The sequence below is a fragment of the Vicugna pacos genome, chromosome 12 (genome assembly GCF_048564905.1).
Source record: "Vicugna pacos chromosome 12, VicPac4, whole genome shotgun sequence".
Classification (NCBI taxonomy): domain Eukaryota; kingdom Metazoa; phylum Chordata; class Mammalia; order Artiodactyla; family Camelidae; genus Vicugna; species Vicugna pacos.
In genome coordinates this window covers 55,870,328-55,892,543 of record NC_132998.1, presented here as the reverse complement: position 1 = coordinate 55,892,543, position 22,216 = coordinate 55,870,328, and the positions used below count along the sequence as shown (strand labels likewise).

General features: G+C 37.3%; 1 protein-coding gene across 11 annotated transcripts in view; it reads left to right on the top strand.

Moving 5' to 3' along the window:
• Positions 1 to 22,216, top strand: part of RBFOX2 (RNA binding fox-1 homolog 2) — a 239,608-nt gene that overhangs the window by 141,755 nt on the left and 75,637 nt on the right. Inside the window, exon 1 of one of the 11 annotated variants that reach the window (XM_031683353.2) lies at positions 14,907 to 15,189. The exons of 8 other annotated variants lie outside the window; for them this stretch is intronic. In XM_031683353.2, coding sequence (XP_031539213.1) covers positions 15,163 to 15,189 — 27 coding nt within the window. In that variant the 5' untranslated portion in view covers positions 14,907 to 15,162. Of the gene's footprint in view, positions 1 to 14,906; positions 15,190 to 22,216 lie in introns of those variants that run through there. 2 more of the 11 variants (XM_072973438.1, XM_031683352.2) reach the window with 2 other exon arrangements.

Below are 22,216 nucleotides of genomic sequence, written 5' to 3'. Positions count from 1 at the left end.
CCTTTTGGTTGTTTCCCTTTCCATTCTTCCTGCAGCCACCAAGGGCCATTTTCACAAAATGTTATTTTTGTAGCCCTCTTTCCCTCTCAAACAGTCTTTAAAGATTAGGTCTGAAATACGTAGCTTGATGTCCTAGGCCCTCCGCAAGGATACCAACCTGCTTTTCTTGTCATTTGCCACTATTCACCCACAGTCAAGTAGACTAGTCACATGGGTCCCTATGTAATTCTTACATATTTCTAAATACATTATTTTGCCTACATACAGATTTTTCTTTCTCCCATTCCCTCCGTCCTCATCTGTCTATCTCAAGTCCTGCCTCTTTTTGAACTTCTATATTATCCCAGTACACGGCAATCTTTGAGAACCTTCTGAGATTGCTCCTAAACCCAGTTTTAACCTTAGAGAAGAGGTCTTTGCAATCTTTGCCAAAGCATTCTACCCTGAGGCCTAACTAGTATCTTTAAACACTCTTGGTAGGATTGTGGTGTAGGCAGAAGGGAAGGAAAAGGAGAGAAGAAAACAAGAATGAGAGAGTAGAAAAGAGAAGAATGTCAAATATTTTCTGATTATCCAGTACTTGGTAAGTCTTGAGATCCCTAGGGCAGTAGATGGTACAGATTACACGACAGTGTCACCAACTGTGTCCTCTGGCATGGGACTGATATGATAGATTGTCTGCTTTATTGTTAGCAAAACTTAAATTTCATAAATCTCAAGCTTAATTTCTAGATATCTCACTCCTAAATATCACTAGATTTATTTCCTTCTGATATCATTACATTCTGTTTAACAGACATGTTGTAGGTGTGCCCAAATGTTGAAACATACAATCTAAATATCTCTGCTAATGAGATATATAGAAATATATATATGAAAGGCTATTTTCTATATTCATATTTCTAATTGATCAGTATATAAAAACTTTAATACTATAAAAGCATTAATAATATTGCATAGCGTGTACTTTTTCAAATGATTTGAATTAAAATTGTCAGCAAATAACTCTGACCTTATTGTGAAGAATCAGTCTTTTTATTTCTGAAATTTTTATTTGAATGAATATGATAGTATTTAAAACTTAAAGGAAATACCTAGTATGTTCTGGGGTGGGTGGGAATCACTTAGTAGTAACTTCTGAGTTGAAAATGGTTACATTTTTTGTTTCCATTTTTTAAGTCAATTTGAAAATTAGGAAAATTATTGAAACAATGATATTGAACTTCCGATGTATGCATAGAATCTCTGTTAAGGCTACATTAGTCTGCAGAAAGACTGTATGTTAGGAAAGGAGAGCAACCCTTTCACCCTGTTGTAATTTAATCTTTTGTAGTATGCTGTCTTCCTGGTGAAAGGTTTGCCTTTCTCTCTGTATTTTAGAATTTAAGTTTGACTAAATTATTGGTCTTTAATTAAAAGAATTTTAAAAATTTTACAGAAAGAAGTAAGTAAAAAGACAAGAAGTACAGGGAGTTATAATTCACATATTGAATTATTTTGCCATTTTTCTGAAGGGCTCATTATTTAAACTAGACTGAGCACAGATTATTTAGTGTCTAAATCCTCCAGGATTAAATGAGAGTTTATATTTACGCCATCATGTCAGGTAAAGCAAATGTGATAATATAAATGAGAGACTGAGAGAGTATTATTAATTTTTAAAGTATTTGTACTCAAAGTAAAATCTGTTGTGATTCCCTTAAACTTATGAAAAGATAAATTACAGGAGCAATAAATGCCAATTTAAATATATTTGAACAAATTAGAAGTTTGTCTCTAAAGTAATAAATGAAAACCAACTCACTTTCCCACTGTCCCACCCCCCTATAGGTGTCGGTTTTGTCTTATGCCTGTCATAATGTATGTGTGGAATTGTGTGTCTGTGGGTGTGTATGTGAATGTAATACATACTATCTATGGCATATATTGGTGTGTGTGTCAACAAGTAAGTTATATGTGTGTATATAAAAATATAACATGTAACTTACATGTAAGACATAAAGCTTATAAATTACACATGTAACTTATTGATTAATATACACAGATACATATGTGCATTTACAAATATGGAATTACACTCTAACCATTATTGAGCAATATAATTTTTTTTGTTTAATTTATCAGTCTCATCTTTTCATCTTATATGTGTAAATCTATCCTCAATAAGAATTTAAAGCTCCAGAAATTGATGAGGCCCTCAGTAACATATTTGGGGAGCACTTTTAGGCTGAAATTGTGTCAGTTGTTCTAGAATTTGAGTTATAATCTGTCATCTTTAGGAAAATTCCATCTTCTGTGATTAATCCATCAGATATTGAACTGAGTTAACTCATGAAAGTTAAGTTTGTCAGCCATGGTTTATTATCACAGCCCTTGGTGGTTTGTAAGTATCATCATTTCCCAGTTTTCCTATCAAGAGAATCTTGATACCAGTCATATCAAGAAGATGTAATAGTGGTTTAAGATGTTAGTTTACAAGTATGTGTGTGGCCAGTACTGCTGTGTATGAAATGAAGTACAGTGAAGGTGGGACGGCCGTGTGTACAGGAGGAAGGAGGACTGGAGAATTACTTGATTTGATTAGAAGGGGAAATTTAGTATAACGTTTTATTACAGAAATATTCCTTTTGTTATTTCTTAATTACCATTTTAGTAACTATATAGAGGACAATTAGAATGTATATTACAAGCCCTTAAGTTGTGACGAATCAGATCAAAAATGTTCTAAGGCTCAGGTAATCTCTGTTAAGAACTGACATAGAACGGCCTCATAGTTTTAGTGGTGAGAAAGTGACACTTTATGGAAGTGTTCATAAAGAGCAGCTTTTTGAAAATGTTATTCCCTGTATAAGAAATTGCTTACAATGTTTAATTTTGTGCTGTAGCGTTGTTTTGCCTTTCGGTTTTACCTGGGTACTCATCTATTCTCCCATAAACTGCAAATTCCTTTACAGTAGAACTGTATCTGTTCATTTCTCCAGTGCTTGTTAGCACAATACCTTGTGTATAATAGATATCCAGTAAACTTTTAAAAATTACACTGAATTGATTATTGTCCCTCATGTGTAATACACATAGAATCGGTATTAGCAATCTGAAGATAATTTAGTACATTGTAATGGTCCTCCTAATGTCTTAGAACCGATTTAAGATAAATGCTTAACCAAGAGATCTATCTTAAATGTATTAAGGCCATTTTGACTCTTAAAAAACAATTTCTCCTGAACAATAATAAAATAAATTGCAGTGACCATAAAAGGAGAAAAATTGCACTGGGGATGAAGGGGGCATGGTAATTCTTAAACTCTTACAAATGCCTCACAGTTGCAAATAATCCTCACGGGCTAATCTTACTAAAACATGTTCTAATATTACTGGCTCTCCAAGATTAGGGAGATCAGAGCTCCTAAAACTAATTTAGAATTATTTATCATTTTGAACTTTTGAATGTTTGCCCCAAGTAGGAGATTTCTTAGGAGAGATAGTTATAAATGGTATGTCTCTCTTACTGAGCATTTCTCTTTACTTTCTGCTCACTCTTATCCTATTTCCTAAGAATTACTTAGCAGTTCTCTGATTTTTAGATGGGCTATTTAGGCTCTGAAAGCCACCTCTTTAACTTACCATGCATTGTCAGACTGACTTAACACCTGTCCATGGTTGTTATTGCTTTTAAAATCTGTTATAGAAATATGTGTGCACATGTGTGTTTGTATATAATGGCAGGGTGGGTATAGCAGCTTCCTAAAAGGGGAAGAGCAACTGGCTTTTCTGAAAAGACCTTTCCACCCCCAACCTTTTTGCAGGCAGCCGGAGTTAATCCTTCCATGTTTGACTGGAACAGCTGAGAGAGAGTATCTTGCATATCTGAAGGTCTCCAGTGGACTCATGTTGCCTCAGAGTTGGGGCCACCTTCCTCTTTTCTAGTGCTGATCCTGCCAGCTGTCCTAGCTTCTGTTAAAGCACAGTGGAGGAGATGTTAAATGATACAGAAACATACAATGTCATGAAAGAGATCCTTTTACTGCATGTAGCAGTGTGACTTCATTTTTCTCCCATTCCTTTCCATGGCAGAAGGATTTTATACTGTTAATCCTAACACCTGTCTCTGCCGGAGACAGTGAGAAGGGTGTGTGTGTGTGTGTGTGTGTGTGTACGTGCATGCGCGTGCGTGCAGTCCCGCCCAAGAAGAAATAGAGAAATAAAACCAGTCCCATCTGCCTTTCCATGTTCTGGATTGGGAGTGTTCCCTCTGACGTACTTAAAGCCTAGAATATATATATCATGTTGGATCCCGGATACCTTGTGCTTCCTACCGTTTTTGTGTGCCACTTTAAGGAGCCTGTGTTCCCTTCCTTGGCTGTCATTCTCTGCCTCTTGAATTTCTGGAGGAGTTGTCAATTTAAAACCAACAGTAACAGCAAATCTCTAGTGTCGTTTTCAGTCTATAACTCAGTCGGAACTTTTTGCTTTTCCCTGAATGTTCTTCTGTGTAGTGTTGAATCTTATTGGGGTGGAAGCGTGGGCTGAACCAAGCTCTTCATCATCTGAGCCAACATACCTATCTGCGTAGACTGGAAGTCGGCCAAGGATTTTTTGGTGCTCCCTAGTTCCTTTGGACAGGACAGCCAGATCAAACAAGGCAAAAGCTTAGACACTTTTTGTACTGTCTTATCTGAAGATTTTTTTCCCCTTTGCTATGTATGGTGTGTATTGTATGGATTATCAATATCCTGTTGTCCAGGTAAGCTAAGGGTTATGACTTATTTTCTAGATAGTATTTGATTGATGTGAGGGTCTTATGGGGGGATGAAATGCTTATAAACTTCCTGTCTTCTGACCTGGTACCACTCAGAGCAGATTTCCCGAAGTTATTTGCTCATTTGCTATAACAGGAGGTTTGAATTTTGTAGAATTGAGGGCTGGGCAGGAGTGGTTGCTTTCAATCCTAAAAGTAGAGATGTGTGTGTGTTTGTGTGTGTGTGTGTTTTAAATAGTGTGCTTGGCATTGTAAATGTAACATAACTAAGCCCCCATATATATGTTGTAGTAAACTTCAGGCTTCCTTTTGAGTAGATGAGAAGCACAGATAGCGTTTCCAATTGTTGCTGTATTTTTCAGAAAGGTAATATACAGTAGAGGGCGCTCTCTCCACACTTATTGTAACATTTTAGACTGTTCAGTGATGGGATAATTGCCATGTTAGTTACTAACTTGTTGAAATCTAGAATCATAAAAATTTAGGTCTTTATCAAGCATATTCCTGAATAACTTTATCTTTAAGTTAGTAGCAGTATAGTGAGTGAAGTTGAAGTTAAAGATTCTGGAATCTGATTCAAGCTGTAGTATTAACCACCTCCATGTTCGTGCTCAGATAGCTTCATTTTTCTTGACTTCACTTTCCTTGTATATAAAATGAATGGGTTGGACTAGATGATCTTTCATGTGTCATGATTCTTTGAAGTATTCATTGATTGTGCTGAAAACCTAGAAGCGGAAAATAAAAATGGTTATCAATACAGTTAACTGGATTATAGATACTACTTGGTTTCTCAGTTTGATTTAGTTTGTTTTCGTGGCATTGGTTATTTTTTCTTTCAAATAGCCAGTTTTCTAATAATTAGCTCCAAAGTTGTGGTTTGGACAGAAATACATAGGGTTAAAGGAAGTTACAGACACACAAGTATATCTTATTAGGTATGTTGGGCCTAAAGGCAAGCTATTTTTAATTGGGCCTGTTGTGTGAGCCCTCCAGAGTAAACTTACTTGGACAGGCCTTAAGCTACCAGTGTGGAAGGCACGTGGGTGGGGGGGATATGGTTGTGTTTCTTTAACTCTATTCTAACACATTGGTCTATACTGTATGTTTTATATTAACTGGATAATTTTTCATTATTTTGAGTTGCTCTGATGAAGTATGTATTTTCCATAATGAGGTTTTGATATATTTGACGAGTTGGGTCTCATTTATCTGTGAACTCTCTCTCTCCTGGCATGAAACAATAGATTGGTCTGTGCAACAGCTTCAGGCTGAAAGTGTCATGAGACTAGATTTGAAGCAAAGCTTCTTACAAGTAAATATTGATGTGCACAGATGTGAAGAGAAACATCTGTGAAAAGCAAATTTCTGAGACCCAACTAGTAAAGGAAGGGACTTGTAGTAACTATAATAGAAGTAAAATCGTCTCAGAAGACAAGACTGAAAAAGTGTTTCCAAAGAAGATTGAGGTGTTGGAGATTTATGAAAAAAAAAATTATAGTATGTAAATAAAATTTTTGATGTAGAAAATTGGCCATTTCTTGCAGTAATAAAAATTGTGGGGTGGGTTAAAGGATTCCTATTTAGAAATTATGACATGTTTGATAAAGTCTTTTGCAGTAAAATTTTATTCATTTATGATAAAATGAATTTGCCACCCCAAATCTTTTCAGTCATTAAGATTTAGTACTGATAAATTTGGTGCTCAGTATTTGAAACAGCACTTTCTTGACTTTGCTCCATTTAGTAGGTTTATTCTCTCTGAAATTAAGGTAGCTTAGAAATGCAGATAATAGGATATTAAAATTTAAGAGTACATTCTCTACTACATCAGGAAAATCAATGTGATTGAAAAAGCCGTTTTAAGTTGAAGGATCTCAAACTATCTTACAGTCTTATTTGTTAATTCTGTTAGAGTAACAGTTTTTTTCCAGTGCATTTATAGATGAGTAATAGATGTTGTTTGCTACCCAAACTCTTATCTCAACTATAGTTACAAAATTTTCTTTTTAGCTTTTTATATGCTTGTACTTAGTTAAAACAAACCTCCTCATTGCATACTACTTGTGGTTCTGTACCAGTGCATTGTGCAATTTGAAAATATTGAAACCGTGATTGAATAGTATTTTTTTAATTAAAGGTTTTGCACCTATTATTTAAATAAAGTATTTCTAGAATTGCTAGTGTTGAGATACTGAAATAAAGTGAGTTCTCAACACAGGGCACTGAAGTATTTTAGGTACTTGACCTTTTATTGCCCTTGAGGTTAATAAAATTATGCCTGTCTTAAAAGTGTACAATTGAAATTAGTTATTTTATTAGTTACAATTTTTGCAGAACCAAATCTGGGCCAAAGCAGTTTAAAATACAGGCAGAGTAAGTAGATAGGGGCTAGTTGGATATGAATAAAGGACAATGAGTGTAGTCTCCCTTCCCATAAAAAGTCTATTTGAGAAACTGTTCTTGAAATTACTCTTTTAGATTAGACATTTATCACTTCTGACTGGATGGTTAAACTGTAACTTGTTAGGATAGCTACTGTCAAAAAAACAGAAAATAACAAGTGTTGGCAAGGATGTAGAGAAATTGGAACCCTTGTGCACTGTTGATAGGAATGTAAAATGGTACAGCTGCTGTGGAAAACAATATGGCAGTTGCTGAAAAATTAAAAATAGAGTTGCCATATGACCCAGCACTTCTACTCCTGGGTATATACCCAAAAGAATTGAAAGCAGGGTCTTGGAAAGATATTTGTATACCCATGTTCATAGAAGCATTATTCACAATAGCCAAAGGTAGAAGCAGCAACACAATTTCGCATCAGTGGATGAGTGGATAACCAAAATATACATACATGCAGTGGAATAAAATTTAGCCTTAAAAAGGAAGAAAATTCTGACAGAAGGAGCAACATGGGTGAACCTTGGGGATATTATGCTAATTGAACTAAGCCAGTCATAAAAAGACAAATACTGTATGATTCCACTCATAAGAGGTACTTAGAGTAGTCAAATTCATAGAGACAGAAAGTAGGATGGTGGTTGCCAGGGGCTCTGGGACAGGGGGGGTTGGGGGTTGGGGAATTATTGTTTAATGGATATAGAGTCTCATTTTAAAAAATGAAGAGGTGGGTGGTGTGGTGATGGTAGCAAATTATGAATATACAGTTGACCCTTGAACAACATGGGGATTAGGGACACCAGCCCTATGCAGTCAAAAATTCCTATATAACCTTACAGTCAGCCCTCATATCCATGGTTCTGCGCCCTCAGATTCAACCAGTCACCGATCATGTAGTGCTATAGTACATATTCAGTGAAAAAAATCCACGTGTAAGCGGACCTGCACTGTTCAAAACCATATTGTTCAAGGGGCCACTGTATTTAATACCACTGAATTGTATACTTAAAAATGGATAAGACGGTAAATTTTACGTTATGTGATAACTAATAGGTTGCAAGTTAGGGGTTCATCTATTATCACAGTTTTCCCTGAGGCCATTTTACTTAGCCTGTCACCCCTTGAACACATTGGCACTGATTATCATTTTGAGGTGAATGGGGCAGTTGGAGGAAGTAGACACGGGGTATTACATTATTGGGGGCATAGTAGCTCAGTGTCCTGATTTGAGGGTTTAGGGCAGCTAAGTACAGCTCTTAAGGACATTAGGCATCTGGAAAACTGAGAGAACGTGACCTATGTAAAAGATAACCTTTACCTAGAGCGTGCTCAGGTCTGCAGAATGATGTAGTCGGTTAGCCCATAGGCTGTCCACTTCATTGTGGGAAGATGGATGAAGAGGGATATCCCTTAAGTTCTCATTTTGAATTAGTTTATTGCTCATCAGATGTTTTTTGAGTCCATACTGTGTGCCAGGCACAGGGATGTAGTGGTGAAGAAAACAAGCAGAATCTCCAGTAATTTAGTAATAGAGACATGGCACATTTTATTACTGGAGAAACAGTACACTTCAGTTTTCATTTATTGTTTTCTTGATAATTTGGTTAGTCGTAAATTTGTGTCTCATCCTTTAATATTTGTCTGAGAACCTTTTCTTTAATTTGTCAGAGAATACAGAGATTGTACACATAATTTCAATTGTATACATGACTCTAGTTGTCTAGAGTTTGGGATACTTTAAAGAATATGTTATGCAAATCTAACTAAAAATTTATAAATTGATGTTTTCTAATTTCTCTGGCCTCACCTGTATCTTAATGGATGCTATTTGTAGTCTTTTTCTAAAGATTTGATTTTGGGGACAAGAAATAAATACAAGGGTTATTTGATTTTTATAAGCATAAGGTCTAAAGAATTTGATTCAAATTGTATTCTCACCTTTTTTTTTCTAGAATGGGTTCTATATAACTGAACCCTTCCCAAACCATAAAAAAAGAGCTAAGACATAACAGAATTATCTATAAATTATCTATAAATTACATATATATATATATATAAATTATCTATAAATAGAATTGTCTATAATAGAATTATCTATAAATATTAAAAGGGATGCTGGGGCAAAGGATATTAAAGTAGTATTGTCTTGGAGATGCTTCTGGGAAGGTATTTAATATCTGTTAGGTGTAAATTGTTATTTACACTTAGGGTTATTGTGTTGGGGGGAGCATGCTGTGAAGCACATTTATACTAACAAGTTTTTATTACTGCAGGAAATGCTGTCCCTTTAATATTGCTTTTCACTTGGGCATCAGTGGCAGCCTGGGAAAGTATGAGCAAAAGCTGCCTTCTGGCCAGGGACTCTTGGATCTGCTTTTATAGCATTGCTTGTATGTGGGTGGCAGGTGGGGAAGTTGAGCCCCATCTATGTAAAGTTGTGTAGAGCAGGACTACCTGAAGTTGTGAGCCTTTTTTTTTTTTTAATCAGTGAGTATCGTTTTGTCTAGAATCTGAACTATTCTAATAATGTTGAAAATAAGGCCTTTTTCCTCTCTCATTTTATACATCTTCCTTTTGCCTTCAAATTTCTAAGATACTGAAGTAAATTTATGAATTTGAAGGTATTTCCAAGTACTCTTTGGGAAGAAAATAATGCTTTGATAATATTTTGGTAACCACATAGATGCTCTTCATCGTTTTGTACCCATATATGGATAAATAAATGGCTAGAGATAGAAATCAAAGCATTCAGAAAGAGAAAGAAAAATACCATATGATACAACTTATATATGGAATCTAAAAAAAAAAACAGTGAGACAAATGAACTTATTTACAAAATAGAAACAGACTCACAGACATGGAAAACAAACTTATGATTACCTGGGGGAAAGGAGGTAGGAAGGGATAATTTCCCCAGGGGAAACGCGGTGGGGTGGGATAAAGTGCGAGTTTGGTGTTTGCAAATACTAACTACTATACCTAAAATGGATAAACAACAAGGACCTACTGTATAGCACAGGGAACTATAGTCAATGCCTTGTAATAACCTATAATGAAAAATATGGAAAGAAATATATATATACACATATATATACATATATATGTATGTATGTATGTATATGACTGAATCACCATGCTGTATACCAGAAATTAACACAACATTGTAAACAGGCTATACTTCAATTTAAAAAAAAAAAAAGAAGAAAACAAGGCATTATTGTTTTATTTCATCAAACATTTATTCATCTACTAGGTATTCAAGCATTAGGTTAGGTACTGGGTTAGGATTGTGAAACACAGTTCCTGCCCTCAGATTGCTGACAGTCTAGTCAAAGTTATGCAGAAACAATATGAATCATGGCTTAGGCACTAAGGCACAGGAGTTCGGAGTTCCTAACCCAGATACGGGATCAGATAGATCAAGAAAGGCTTTCTGCTGCAGGGGATCCCTAAACTGAGCCTTGAAGGATGAATTAGCCTTAAAGGCCATACTCAAAGGAGTAAGAACAGAAAACAGGAAAAAAAAAAAAAACCCAGAAGCATGGAGGAACTAACTGTAAGTCATAAAGTATGGAGGAGAGAAGAGCGGTGGATGGGGAGAGGGACTCTGGACAGGTATGCTGAAGCCACATTATGTCTCTTACATGCCTACTTAAGAGTTAGTATTTTTTCCCTTTGTAGACTCTGGGAAATAGTTGAGGATTTTAATCAGGGAAGTGGCATGATGAGATTTTCATTTAGAAAGATCAAGCTCTGGCAGTAGTGAGAAGCTTGCTTGAGAAGAGACTGAAGGCAGAGACAAGTAGGGAGCTACATGCCAATTAATAAGGTCAGAACTGATTTTGTGGTGCTAGGGATGAAAAGAAAAGGCAGATTTCCGAGAAATCAATAGGACTTGCATCTGGTTTGGTGTGGTATTGAGTGAGGAGGAGGAGTCTGGGTTTAAATCTGGGCTCTTCAGCTTGCTGGCTTGGGTGACTTTGAACAAGATACTTAGCCTCAACTAGTCTTTGTTCCTTCATCTCTACAGAGGAGATTAAAACATCTTGTCTTGAGGAGGAAATGAGCTAAGAATGGATATATTTGCCTGGTAAGCTACCACAAAGTAGGTTTCTCAAGCAGTGGTACCTATTTTACCAGTTATGAAGTTTAACCACATTTCACAAAACAAACGTGGTGGAGTGAGTACTAGAATCCAAGCTTCACACGTGCAGGGATTTTTATTTCCTTTGTTGATTACTGTTTTCCCCCAGCACCTGGAATGGTGCCTGGCACGTAATAGGCACTCACATTTGCTAAATGAATTAGTGGTTCAGTTTTGAGAATTTAATTTAGTTTTGGACTTTTAAAATAGAGAAATTTGTAGGATATCTAAATGGAGATGACCATTATTTGGCAGTTGGATATTTTGATCTGGAGTTCAGGAAAGACGACTGGACATAGGAATTTGGGGGTTATCAAAGTATCTGGGCGGTAATCGAGGCAGTGGGATGGGTGACATCACCCAGAACAAGCAAGTTTGTCAGCCCGAAGCCGCAGGAACTGAAGACCAACATTTAACTTTTTTGAGATTTGTACCCTTTTGAAAATCTGATGAATATTGTAGACCCTCTCTGCACAGAAATGCACGTAAGAAAACAAATTTCCACCAGAATGCCTGTGTGAACTTTGGGTTAAGAACCTGTGGTATGCAGTATAATGAGGTCTGAAAATGGCACCTCAAGCAATACCAACATAGAGGGTGGACAGAGGCAGAAGAGTAAGATGGGGAAGTGAGTGATCAGGGAAATAGGAAAATCAGGAAAGGCTGGTGTCATTTGAAGGTGAGAATGAGTTTCCTAGAGAAGGGAGTGCCAAATGCCACCGAGAAGTCAAAAAAGATATAAAATGTCCATTGACTTTGGCCTTCACTGGCCTTTGATGACTTTAATAAATTTCCTTTGAGTCATATGGGGGAAAGGAAGCTGGAATTCTGGGGATTACATGAAACAGGGAGGAAACAATGAAGATGTTGAGACAACTAGGATAAGCTCCTTCATTTGTCTGTTGAACAAATATTTATCCAGTACCAACTGCCATACACCAGGCACTGTGCTGGGAGCTGGAGACTGTTCCATTAGGTAGGCACGGTGTCCTCCCTTAGCTGACATTATTATATGTTTGCCTGTCTACCTTCCCAACCCCCTCATTCCCACCCCCAGCCCCTACCCAGAAAATGCTCTCAAGTGAGTTTTTCCTTGGTACACTGCTGAGCACATTCAGCCACCAGGGAACTCTAGTTGTTTTGCTGGTTCAGATCCAGGCCGTTCAGTTGTTCTTCTCTCACTAGGGCACGAGAGAGCACATTGTCCTCTATAATGCCAGACTTTAAAATCAGCGACACACTGCAGAATATCCTTGAGTTTGTCCAGTACTCACTGTGAGTGAGTTTATGAAAATTATGTTAGTATTTATTTTTACTCTTAGCTCATACTCTTGTGGTAATGACTTTTATAAGTGTATTATTTGCAGTATAAAATGTTGGTCCTAAATGTAGAAAAGAGGCACGAATACCAGGCCTAAGGAAACCTTTATCCTAGTCTTAGACTTTTTACTGTAGGTATCCCTCATTTTTTATTTAAAAGAAGTATCTTTTGGGGGCTTTGCTGTCCATTTGTAGGGAGGCTTGCAGGCTTCAAGACGCCACAGCTTTCATAAGGGTAGTGTGTGCATGTGTGGTGGGGAGTCGGGGAGTCTGTCTCTTGGTACTCCAGGGATTTTACCCTAGCACTGTCGTGGACCAGTGGGTTCAGAGACTGGTATACACTGATTCTCAGTGTATTTCTTATGTTAGAACTGAAAAATAATTATTCCATAAATATGATTTAAATTTTTCCAGAAGTACACTGCATTGTCTTGCTACCAGTGAAACTTACCTCTTTTTTGCTTCTTCACTTTGTCTTTAAAATTTTTTTTAAACATGTTTTATTGATTTATAATCATTTTACAAAATTTTTGACTGCTAATTGTCTTCTCAGTTGCAAATTCAGAGAATATGAGACGTTCTATCTTCTAGATCATTTCTAAAAATGTTAAATAAGAACAAGCCTAGTACCGATCTATTTCTTTTAATTTTTTTCTATGTTTTAAGATCCCATTCTTTTGTACATATTTCTTTACATATTATGGATTCTACCAGAAGTATGCAGATATTTGTTAAATGCCCAGAAGAGTGTCTGACATATTGTAGGGACTCAGTAAATAGCTGTGACTTGACCAGTTTCTCCAGGTTCTACAGATTGTTTGGTAGCTCCTGTGTCTTCTTTTCAGAATTGCTGAAGTGATTATTACTTTGGATGGTAGTATGATAATGTTTTGTTGACAGTGTGCCAACCAACATTATTAGACAGTACACTTTTTAAAAGCTTGGTTATACATTTTGCCAAACAGTCCTCATAGAGTCAGCAAAAAATTGTGTATTCTCAGTGTGGTTTGCTATTTTTAATTTTGATGTCTTTATGTGTTTATTTTAAAAATTGGAAGCTTAATTTTGGAATCTCTTTGCCCTTTGGGTAACCTATTAGAGATAACGTGATAAGTATAGCATAACTAAAATATATAATAAAAGCCTTTAGAATGGCGTCTTATTTATTAGAATACTAAAAAATTAGAAATTCTTTGTTTTATGAGATAAACACTCATCACATATTCCCATTGATTACTTTATTTGAATATTTAATGATAGTAGAGAGATTATGACATTTATATTCAGAGATTAAAGACTTTTCCAAGATCACTTGTAAAGGGCAGAATTAGGACTTTGACCAGGACTTCTAGACTGAATCACACCTTTGATGCTGTGTTTCATTATGACTTTTCAAGAGAACTTCAAAGAAACTCTTCTGTTCAGTAAACATCCTACCAAACCTTCTGTATCTCTAGCCCCCTACAGCAACCAATACTCCTTACAGTAATGACACAGATGTCCAGTGTATATATAAGAAAGGGTTTATGTTTTTCAGTAGAGGCTGAATACAGAAGGCTGGGGAACACACAGGGGGAATTCTCAGTTAACCAGAATTTTTAATAAAGCTGGGAGCCTTGAGCAGTCAGATTTGTATCCACCTGATGTTTCTTAAGCAGTCATGTTTGTAGACACCTTTTTCAGAATCCCCAGGTTTTTTACAGTAGAAAAAACAAGCACTTAAATAACCTTCCTCCTCTCCTTTTGTCCTTTGCAGTCATTAGACTGGTTTAGGACAAGTAGATTCTTGCATGGTCCCGTTCCTTGAAAACCTTCCAGCCAACTGTCATTAAGCAGCTCTGCTCATCTTTTATCAAATCGACTATATATAAACTGCACATCAGTGGATATGTTTTGTAAAAAATAATTCTTGTTTCATTTCTTAGTAATTACCAGATATTCTTGGATGGAATATTTAAAAATCTGTATTAACTGTGGTAAGCTGCTGTAAATACTTCCAGTGCTACATAATTAATGCCACCATCGAAGATACTCATTCCTTAAAATATGCCTGCGCATGGCGCCTGCCCTTCCCTGTCTCTCCCCCTCCTCCGTCCTACACACACACACACACACACACACGCACACACGCACACACGCACGCTTGCGCAAAGCACTCACCAAACTGCCATTCTGCAGCAGGCCTGTTTCTGGAGTTGGGAGATGTCAGCCTGCCGGGAGGGGGTGGGGGGAGGAGGAAGAGGTGGGGCTCTACTCTGATTAATTACCTTAGGCATTCAGGGGTGGGGCTTCCTTCAGCCATCTGCCTGAGATATGGGAGGGAGCTGGAGAAAGAAGGAGGGGGAGAGACTGCCTGAGAGGAAGAGAAAAGAAAGGAAGAAACACTAGAAAGAAAAAGGAAGGAAAACGGGATAAAGGGAGAACAGTCACCCACCCTTAAATATCTAGATTGGGGGGGGAGGGGGGCGGAAAGAAAGCTGTGGAAGGTGTGCCCCAGCACGACTGCTTTGAAGTGTTCACCAGCTGTTCCCTTCGGTTTATGGAGAAAAAGAAAATGGTAACTCAGGTAAGATTTGTGTTTCTCCGTGCGTTTCTCTTCTTGTTTCTGAGATCTAAATAAAGTACGGGGGTGGGGCATAATCACCAGAGTTTTAATTATTGTCTTTTTAGAAAAGGCCAGAATTATTCTCACCAGCTGAAAAGTGCCTGTTGTGAGTCCGTGTGTGTGTGAGTGTAAGTGTGTGTGTGTGGGGGGGTATCCGTATCCTTTTTTCGCCCCCCCCAGCTCCATAGCAGATTCCTGTTTCCTGTACTGTGCAGCTGTAGCTCAGGAAAGACCCTGTGGGGATTTGTCTACCTCTTTGTCTTGGTTCTGAGAAGAGAGAGGGAGAGAGAGACTGCAGAGGTAGGGAGAGATTCTTGTAGACTGCCTAAAAGAGGGGCGAGGGATTGACTTCCTTTAAAGAATTGCAGAAGAATTTGTGTTATAGGGAAATCTGATTCCTAATTCACTTTGCTTTCTCAGGATTGGCTATGAAATTGCAGTTTTGCTGCCTTCGCTCCAAAAATGGCTTATTAAAAATGAAGGCTAGAAAAATGTTTCATTTTCATGTCTTTGTTACTGGCAAAGAATGTTTTCAGTAGGGACCATAGAAGCATCCAGGTGCAGTAGAGGCAGGTAGAGACCTCTCTGGCAGGAGAACAAATCTGAGTTTATAAATGACAGTCACACATGGGCATTAAAAGACATCTGAAGGAGAAGGAGTAGGAAATGGAAGATTGATTTCTCTCTCCCTCTCTCCCTGTCTCCCTCTCTCCCTCTCTCCCTCCCTCTCTCCCTCTCTCTCCCTCTCTCTCTCTCTCCGGTGATGCCAGGCAGTATCAAATCTGCATTTTAGCAAGTCATTCCTGACAAATGGAAAGGTGAATACTCTTCCCTGATTTCCCTGGTAGTGCTGTTTTTCTTCTTGGCACCCTTCTGTATGTTCCTTTACCCTTTTTCCTTTATATATAGGTTGGGAGGAAACGATGAGACTGGGTTTTATCAATGAGGATCATTTGCATTGTGGAACATTCGTGTCCTTTCATCTCAGACTTAGGATCAGTTTCACTCCAGGGTTTTATGCTCTGTAGGGAAATTTCATCACTGGACAGTGCTTTCCTTTTAAGGAGGTTGCCTTTTTTTTTTTTGTATTCTCTCTCCTCTTTTCCTCTCTAAGTCACCACCGGAGGGCGAGAGAGTCAGCTGGCTATCTGGATGGAGGCATCATTTTAGGAGCTGGAACCCTGTTCCGTTAAATGTTATATAATGCCCTGCAGTGCTGTTTGGAAGGAGGTGAAGCGTTAGGGAGATTTTCCCAGTGTGACCCAGAGGAAAGGGAAGTTGCAAAGAATATATCTTTCCAAAGTAGTTTTTCACCAGATCTGAGTTTGGAGATTATTAAGGAACCGCTCCCTCTTCTGGAAAGTAGAGAAACCCTTGAAATATTTTCTCATCCCTTTATCATCGGCCTCATTAACCCTTTTGAAGTATTGCTTTACTTTTTTAAAAAAGAGAAAACCTGTTTCTGGCTTCTTTTTGCTTCTTGGGAGATGATACTTCTTAACCTTGGAGCCCTCATTCAATTTTTATTAACTGGCCATATTAGAGGGTACTGGCTCTCTTCTTTCTCAGCTGTTACTGAAGCCTTTTCAACTACTTGACTTTTCATTATATGTATTTTTAAATCAGTGAAAGAGGTATCTAAACTAGGACTCTTTGTAATCAGAGGTTTTCCATGGCCTCTTGGAGCACTTCCCCTTAGTTTCTAGTGGAGCTGAGTAAGCGTGTGCAAGCACAAGTTGGAACGAATGCACAAGCATTTGCACACTTAGTATCATGGTCTTGATAATCAGTAATTAGGGAAACTATGATTTTAGGAGTGAAGCAGAAGAGATAAATAGAAACTGGGAAGAGGGGTCTTTTGGATGCTTAAAAATTCTAATAGATTAATTTAAACCATTATGATTTTCTCTGTGTGTGTGAATGCTGAAGGAAAGAATAAGTCATTTTTGCCCATCCTGAATTTATACAAATGGAAAGTATAGAATGTCAAACTTGTGAATTTTCAGTATTCCAGTGTGTTTTTGTATACACTTTCTATGTTAATGTAATATACATAGTTGTTAGTAATCTAGAAAAAAAAATCAAAGGAAGTAGCCAGCTAGGCCAAATCTTTATTTGTCCAATTTTTTTTTCTCCTTGGGATTGGGGGGTAGTTTTTGGTTTTTCAAGCAGACATAAAATCCCAAATTTGATAATCATCTGTCACATAAGCTTTCTGAATAGAAAATGTCTACATGGTGTGGGGTTCAATTATCAAAGTTAAACGGTGTTTAGTGTCTTAACTAGTGTATTAAGAGAAGTATTTAGATATGTTTTTACCATTTTGTCACTTAGATTCTTTGCATCTTTGATCTTTACATTTCTGTATCCCATAATTTCCATCGCTCATTTGGAAGAAGGGGAAGGGCTTTTGGTGGATAACATTTTCATCACATGCTTGGATCCATATCAGTAGTTGCACAGTGTGCATGCTTTATTACATATGCTCTACTTTTAGAAGGTCTGTTCTTAGTTTAATAAGATTCTGTTATTTACAATAAGTTGTTAGAGCTTTGCTTTAAAAAAAAAGCAGATGGCAATTTAATTACAAAATTATAGTACAGTAGACAGGCATGCTCATGTGACTTTGAAAAATGACTCGAGGTGTATCTGTTATTCATGTATATGTTGTAAGAGTATTTCACTGAGATACTCTTATTTCAGAGCATGTGAACCAAATTATTGCATTTCCTCACATCTGTGAAAATAACTGTGGAATAAAAGGAAGGAAAAGAGAAATCTTTCTCATAATATGTGTAAACTTAGAAAAACAAATAAATAAGAAAATACTATACTATTTGTTGTTGAAAGGGAAAGTATACTAGGCACAGGAAAAGATTTTACAGTATGGATGTGAAAGAGAATTTTTGTACTCTACTATAGCATAAGACTGCCAGTTTCTGTGGAACACAAAGCCCTCCCTTTCTTGGACAGCTCAGTGCTTTGCTGGCATTTTCTTCAAAATCTGTTTTCCATCAGGACCAAGAGGAGGGAAGGTGTTAAGAATAAGGGAGGTTGGAAAGGGGGTTGCTGTTCCTTTAAATAGTGCAGTGAGCCCATGTGGCCACAGGCCGCTCTGGAGTGTATTCTTTTGTAATGAATCACCAGTTCCATTGTCTGCTATCTCCCCTCTTTGTAGCTGGAGGCCGAAGTCTTTCACCTGAGCTGCTGCCAGTTCCCTATTCTGTTCCAATGTGGCTGGGAGGAGAGGAGAGGGAGGGTATTTTATGCTTTAAGTAAAGACAGATAAGAGATCAGGTATGTTTTGCTTTGTTTCATTTTCCCTTATCCTTTCTGGTTTTGTTTTTGCTTTTGTTTTGTTTTGGTTTTTGAAATGAGTTGGAGTAGGGAATTGAGTCTGTGATTTTGCTAAGCATATCCCCTTTTCTGTGAATTTTGAAAATCCTCAGTGATTATTTTGTCTCCATTTTGTGGCATTGCTCTAAAGTGATTCCATTCGGTTGCCTGCCAGTTCCACCCGAACCTCATCCCACCCTTCATCCACAGAGCTTCGGCCCACACTGTTGGTTTTGGCACACTTCCACTTTCTATGGTCTGCGCAGGACTCTGGGAAGTTGGGGGGTAGGCGGAGATTGTGGGTTTGAGACTAATTTATGTTCCTTTACAATGAACCAAAAAAAGCCTCACTTTTTCCAGAGATTTGGTTTCTTTCTGAATTCTTCTACATTGCTCCATATCTTCAGTTATAACCATTTCCTTGCCAAAGCCAAGACTGACTCTTGAAAAATATTACTATTCCAAAAATCACTTAGTTCCCCTGAAAAGATACGCAGAATTCCGTAAATGTGATTAAATCTGAGCGATTTTGACTTATCAGATGGTTTTTCTACCCAATCACCTCCCATATATCAAAACACACACCTTTTTTGCCCCTTCCCTTTATTTTTTCCTATATCTTTCTTCTTAGTTTTGCAGACTAGGAAAGCTTAGTGTCTGATAATCTGCTATTCAAGTTTGTACTGCTGCAGAGGACACCTCCGTGTTGAAGGTAAAAAATGACAGTCCTCATCCTTGTCATTGGCTTAGCTGAGAGTTTTGGTTTTGTACCCCAGTTTTCCATTCTTCCCAGAAAATTTTCAAACTCACATCTAAACCGATTGCCAAATGGGAACACTTTTCATTTCTTTGTTGACTTTTGGTTCATGGAGTACTCACATTTTAACTTCTCTAAGTATGATTCCAATCCTTGGTTTGTTTCTTGGGCATCTGTAAGTGGTATGTCATGGTGGTAATACAATCATGGTGGTGATACAGCCCGCTAGCCCCCCAGCATCCTTTTGATGTACTAGTTCCTCTCTGGAATCTGACATTTTTGGTGTCTCAGGTGTTCCCTTCTGGAATCATAATCCCTCACTCTTTTTGTCCCCAACATTCCAAAACTACCATCAAATCTTTCTTAAACATTTCTTCACACTTAATATGTGAAATCCAACAAACACAAATGGAATGTGCCCTTGCAGTAAACGCTTTGTTGTTCTGAATGTAGCAATTTTATTACTGGGTTTGAATGCTCAACTTCTAGGCAGTCAGAAATGCTGCAGTCTGTTATCATGATGTATTCTTTCCATTTCCTAGATATGTAAATGTCCCTGTATTACTAGTAGGATGATTGAATTCAGGGAACCCTGGAGTCGAATAATTCATTAGAGGTCATTGCCAGAGTGAATCATTTAAAATGCAAGTCTGATTTTGTCACTCCTGTGCTTGAAACCTTCCAGTTGTTTCCCTTCAGACTCAGAATAAAATCCAGTGTCCTTACTCTGGTCTCTAAAGCCATGCCTGATCTGGAACCTGGTTGTCTCGCCAGTGTTATCTCCTGCGACCCTTCTCTGCCCTATTTTGCTCCAGTGACATTGGCCTCTTTGCTATTCCTTTTAACACGCCTTGCATCCTCCTGCTCAGTTTCCTTCTGTTTTTCTTTCAGTCCAAAATGTTCTTCCCCCAGATATCCACATGGCTTCTCAAGAGCTCTCCTTTGACCTTCCTGTCTCTTCTTGAATTCCCAAGTTGCTCCCTATCCTCTTGACCTGTTTTTTCTTAACTTTTGAAAAGAAATTTTGGGGGAGGTGAAGTAATTAGATTTCTTTATTTATTTCTATAGGAGGTACTGGGGATTGAACCCAGGACCCTTATGTATGTTAAGCGTGCACTCTACCACTTGAACTATACCCTCCCCCCTTGCTTTTTCTTCACTTATCACTGATTTTAGTGCTTGTCATTACTTATTTGTTTGTTTGTTATTGGTGCTACCCCACCCCTCCAGAGACTATAAGCTCTATGAAGTCAGGGACCTTGTCAGCAGTGTGTTGTATTCCTGGTGTCTAAAACTGTGCCTGGCATGTAGTCAAAATAATAGCTAATCAGCTAATCCTTATATATGATGCATCACTATTAAGTACTGTGCTAAACACTTTACCTGTGTTAGCTCATTGAATCCTCTCGACAACCCTATAATTATCCCCATAGAACAAAAGAAGAAACTGAGGCATCTCATGGTTGGGTAACTTGCCCACATTTACAAACTGCTAAGAGATGCTATGGGAATTCATATCCACGGACTGGCTTGGGAATCTATACTCTTAACCACTACTCTCCTGCCCTTTGTAGGTATTATATATTTGGTTAATATTTGTTGAATATGTGAGTGAATGGATTTAGTTAAGACTCTGATTCACTTCTGGAATTTCCATTTCTGACTTGTTCAAGTCTTTGATGGAATACTTGCAGTAACAGAGAATTCACTATTGAACAAAATGAATTCATTTTTTTAATATTACATAATAATAATAGATGACATTATAGAGTGTGTATTATGGATTAGGCTCTATCGTCAGTGCCTTATATAATTCCTTTCAGCAGCCATATAAGAACGATTAATGTCCATATTGTAGAAATTAGGAAACAGGAATGCCAAGAGGTTAAGTAACTTGCCAAGTCAGCAACATGAGGATTTAAACACGAGGAGTTTGGCTCCAGCTTCCCTGTTCCTAACCACCACTAATGATTACTGATTAGTAAAATAACTTCTTGTTTTTGCATTACCTGCTTTGCACCAATTTTATATACAGATCATATTTATGTACATAACAGTTGTTATATTCACACCATATATCACTTGTCCTTTTGAGGTAGGTGGTATTTTTCCCATTTTTTTCCCCATACGTTATACTTTGAGATTCTAGAGGTCAAACAACCTTGTAGTTCTGGGAATGGACATAGGTAGTTTTCAAATTTGAGATCCAATTTAATTCCAAGTTTGTATACTCTTCCATTATACTACCAGCTTCATAAGATAAATGGTTCCATTGTTGGCCATTAAAAATTAGAAGTTTCCCTTTTGGTAAGCTGAAGTCTTTCATTGTTGTCTTATTCTTTCTAGATCTATCATCCAGAGTCACATAGAATGGTTTAGTCTCTCTTCTTCATAAAACCCAAGTATTTGAAGATAACTGCTAACTGTTCCCTTTAATCTTCTGTTCTCTTTACTCATCTTCCCTACCTCCTTGAATTATTCCTCATAGACATGAAAACATATGGTTTCAAGAGTCTTTACTGTCCTGGACTAATTACATCAATTTATACGAATGATTTATCATTTAGATCTAATTACTAAGTAGTTATGGGTATTATTATCATATTTTTGTTTTTTGACAACATGTTTGACTTTACTCAGTTTTCATAGCTTATTGACCATATAGTGTTGCCAGCAATTTGTAACTTCAAAAATGAAAATATATTGCCCTCAACTCTTAAGTAGAATATTGTTTTTCTTCTCCATTTTAAAGCATGCTCTCTGACTGGCAAGAGTTTACCTGTTTTCTAACCTCTAGGTCTTGCCCAAATCCCTCCAAAGGTTACTAACACTGAAATTTTCATTTTTTAAACTTATTTTTTAGTAATACTGTTCTGAAGATGCCAGTTGGACCAA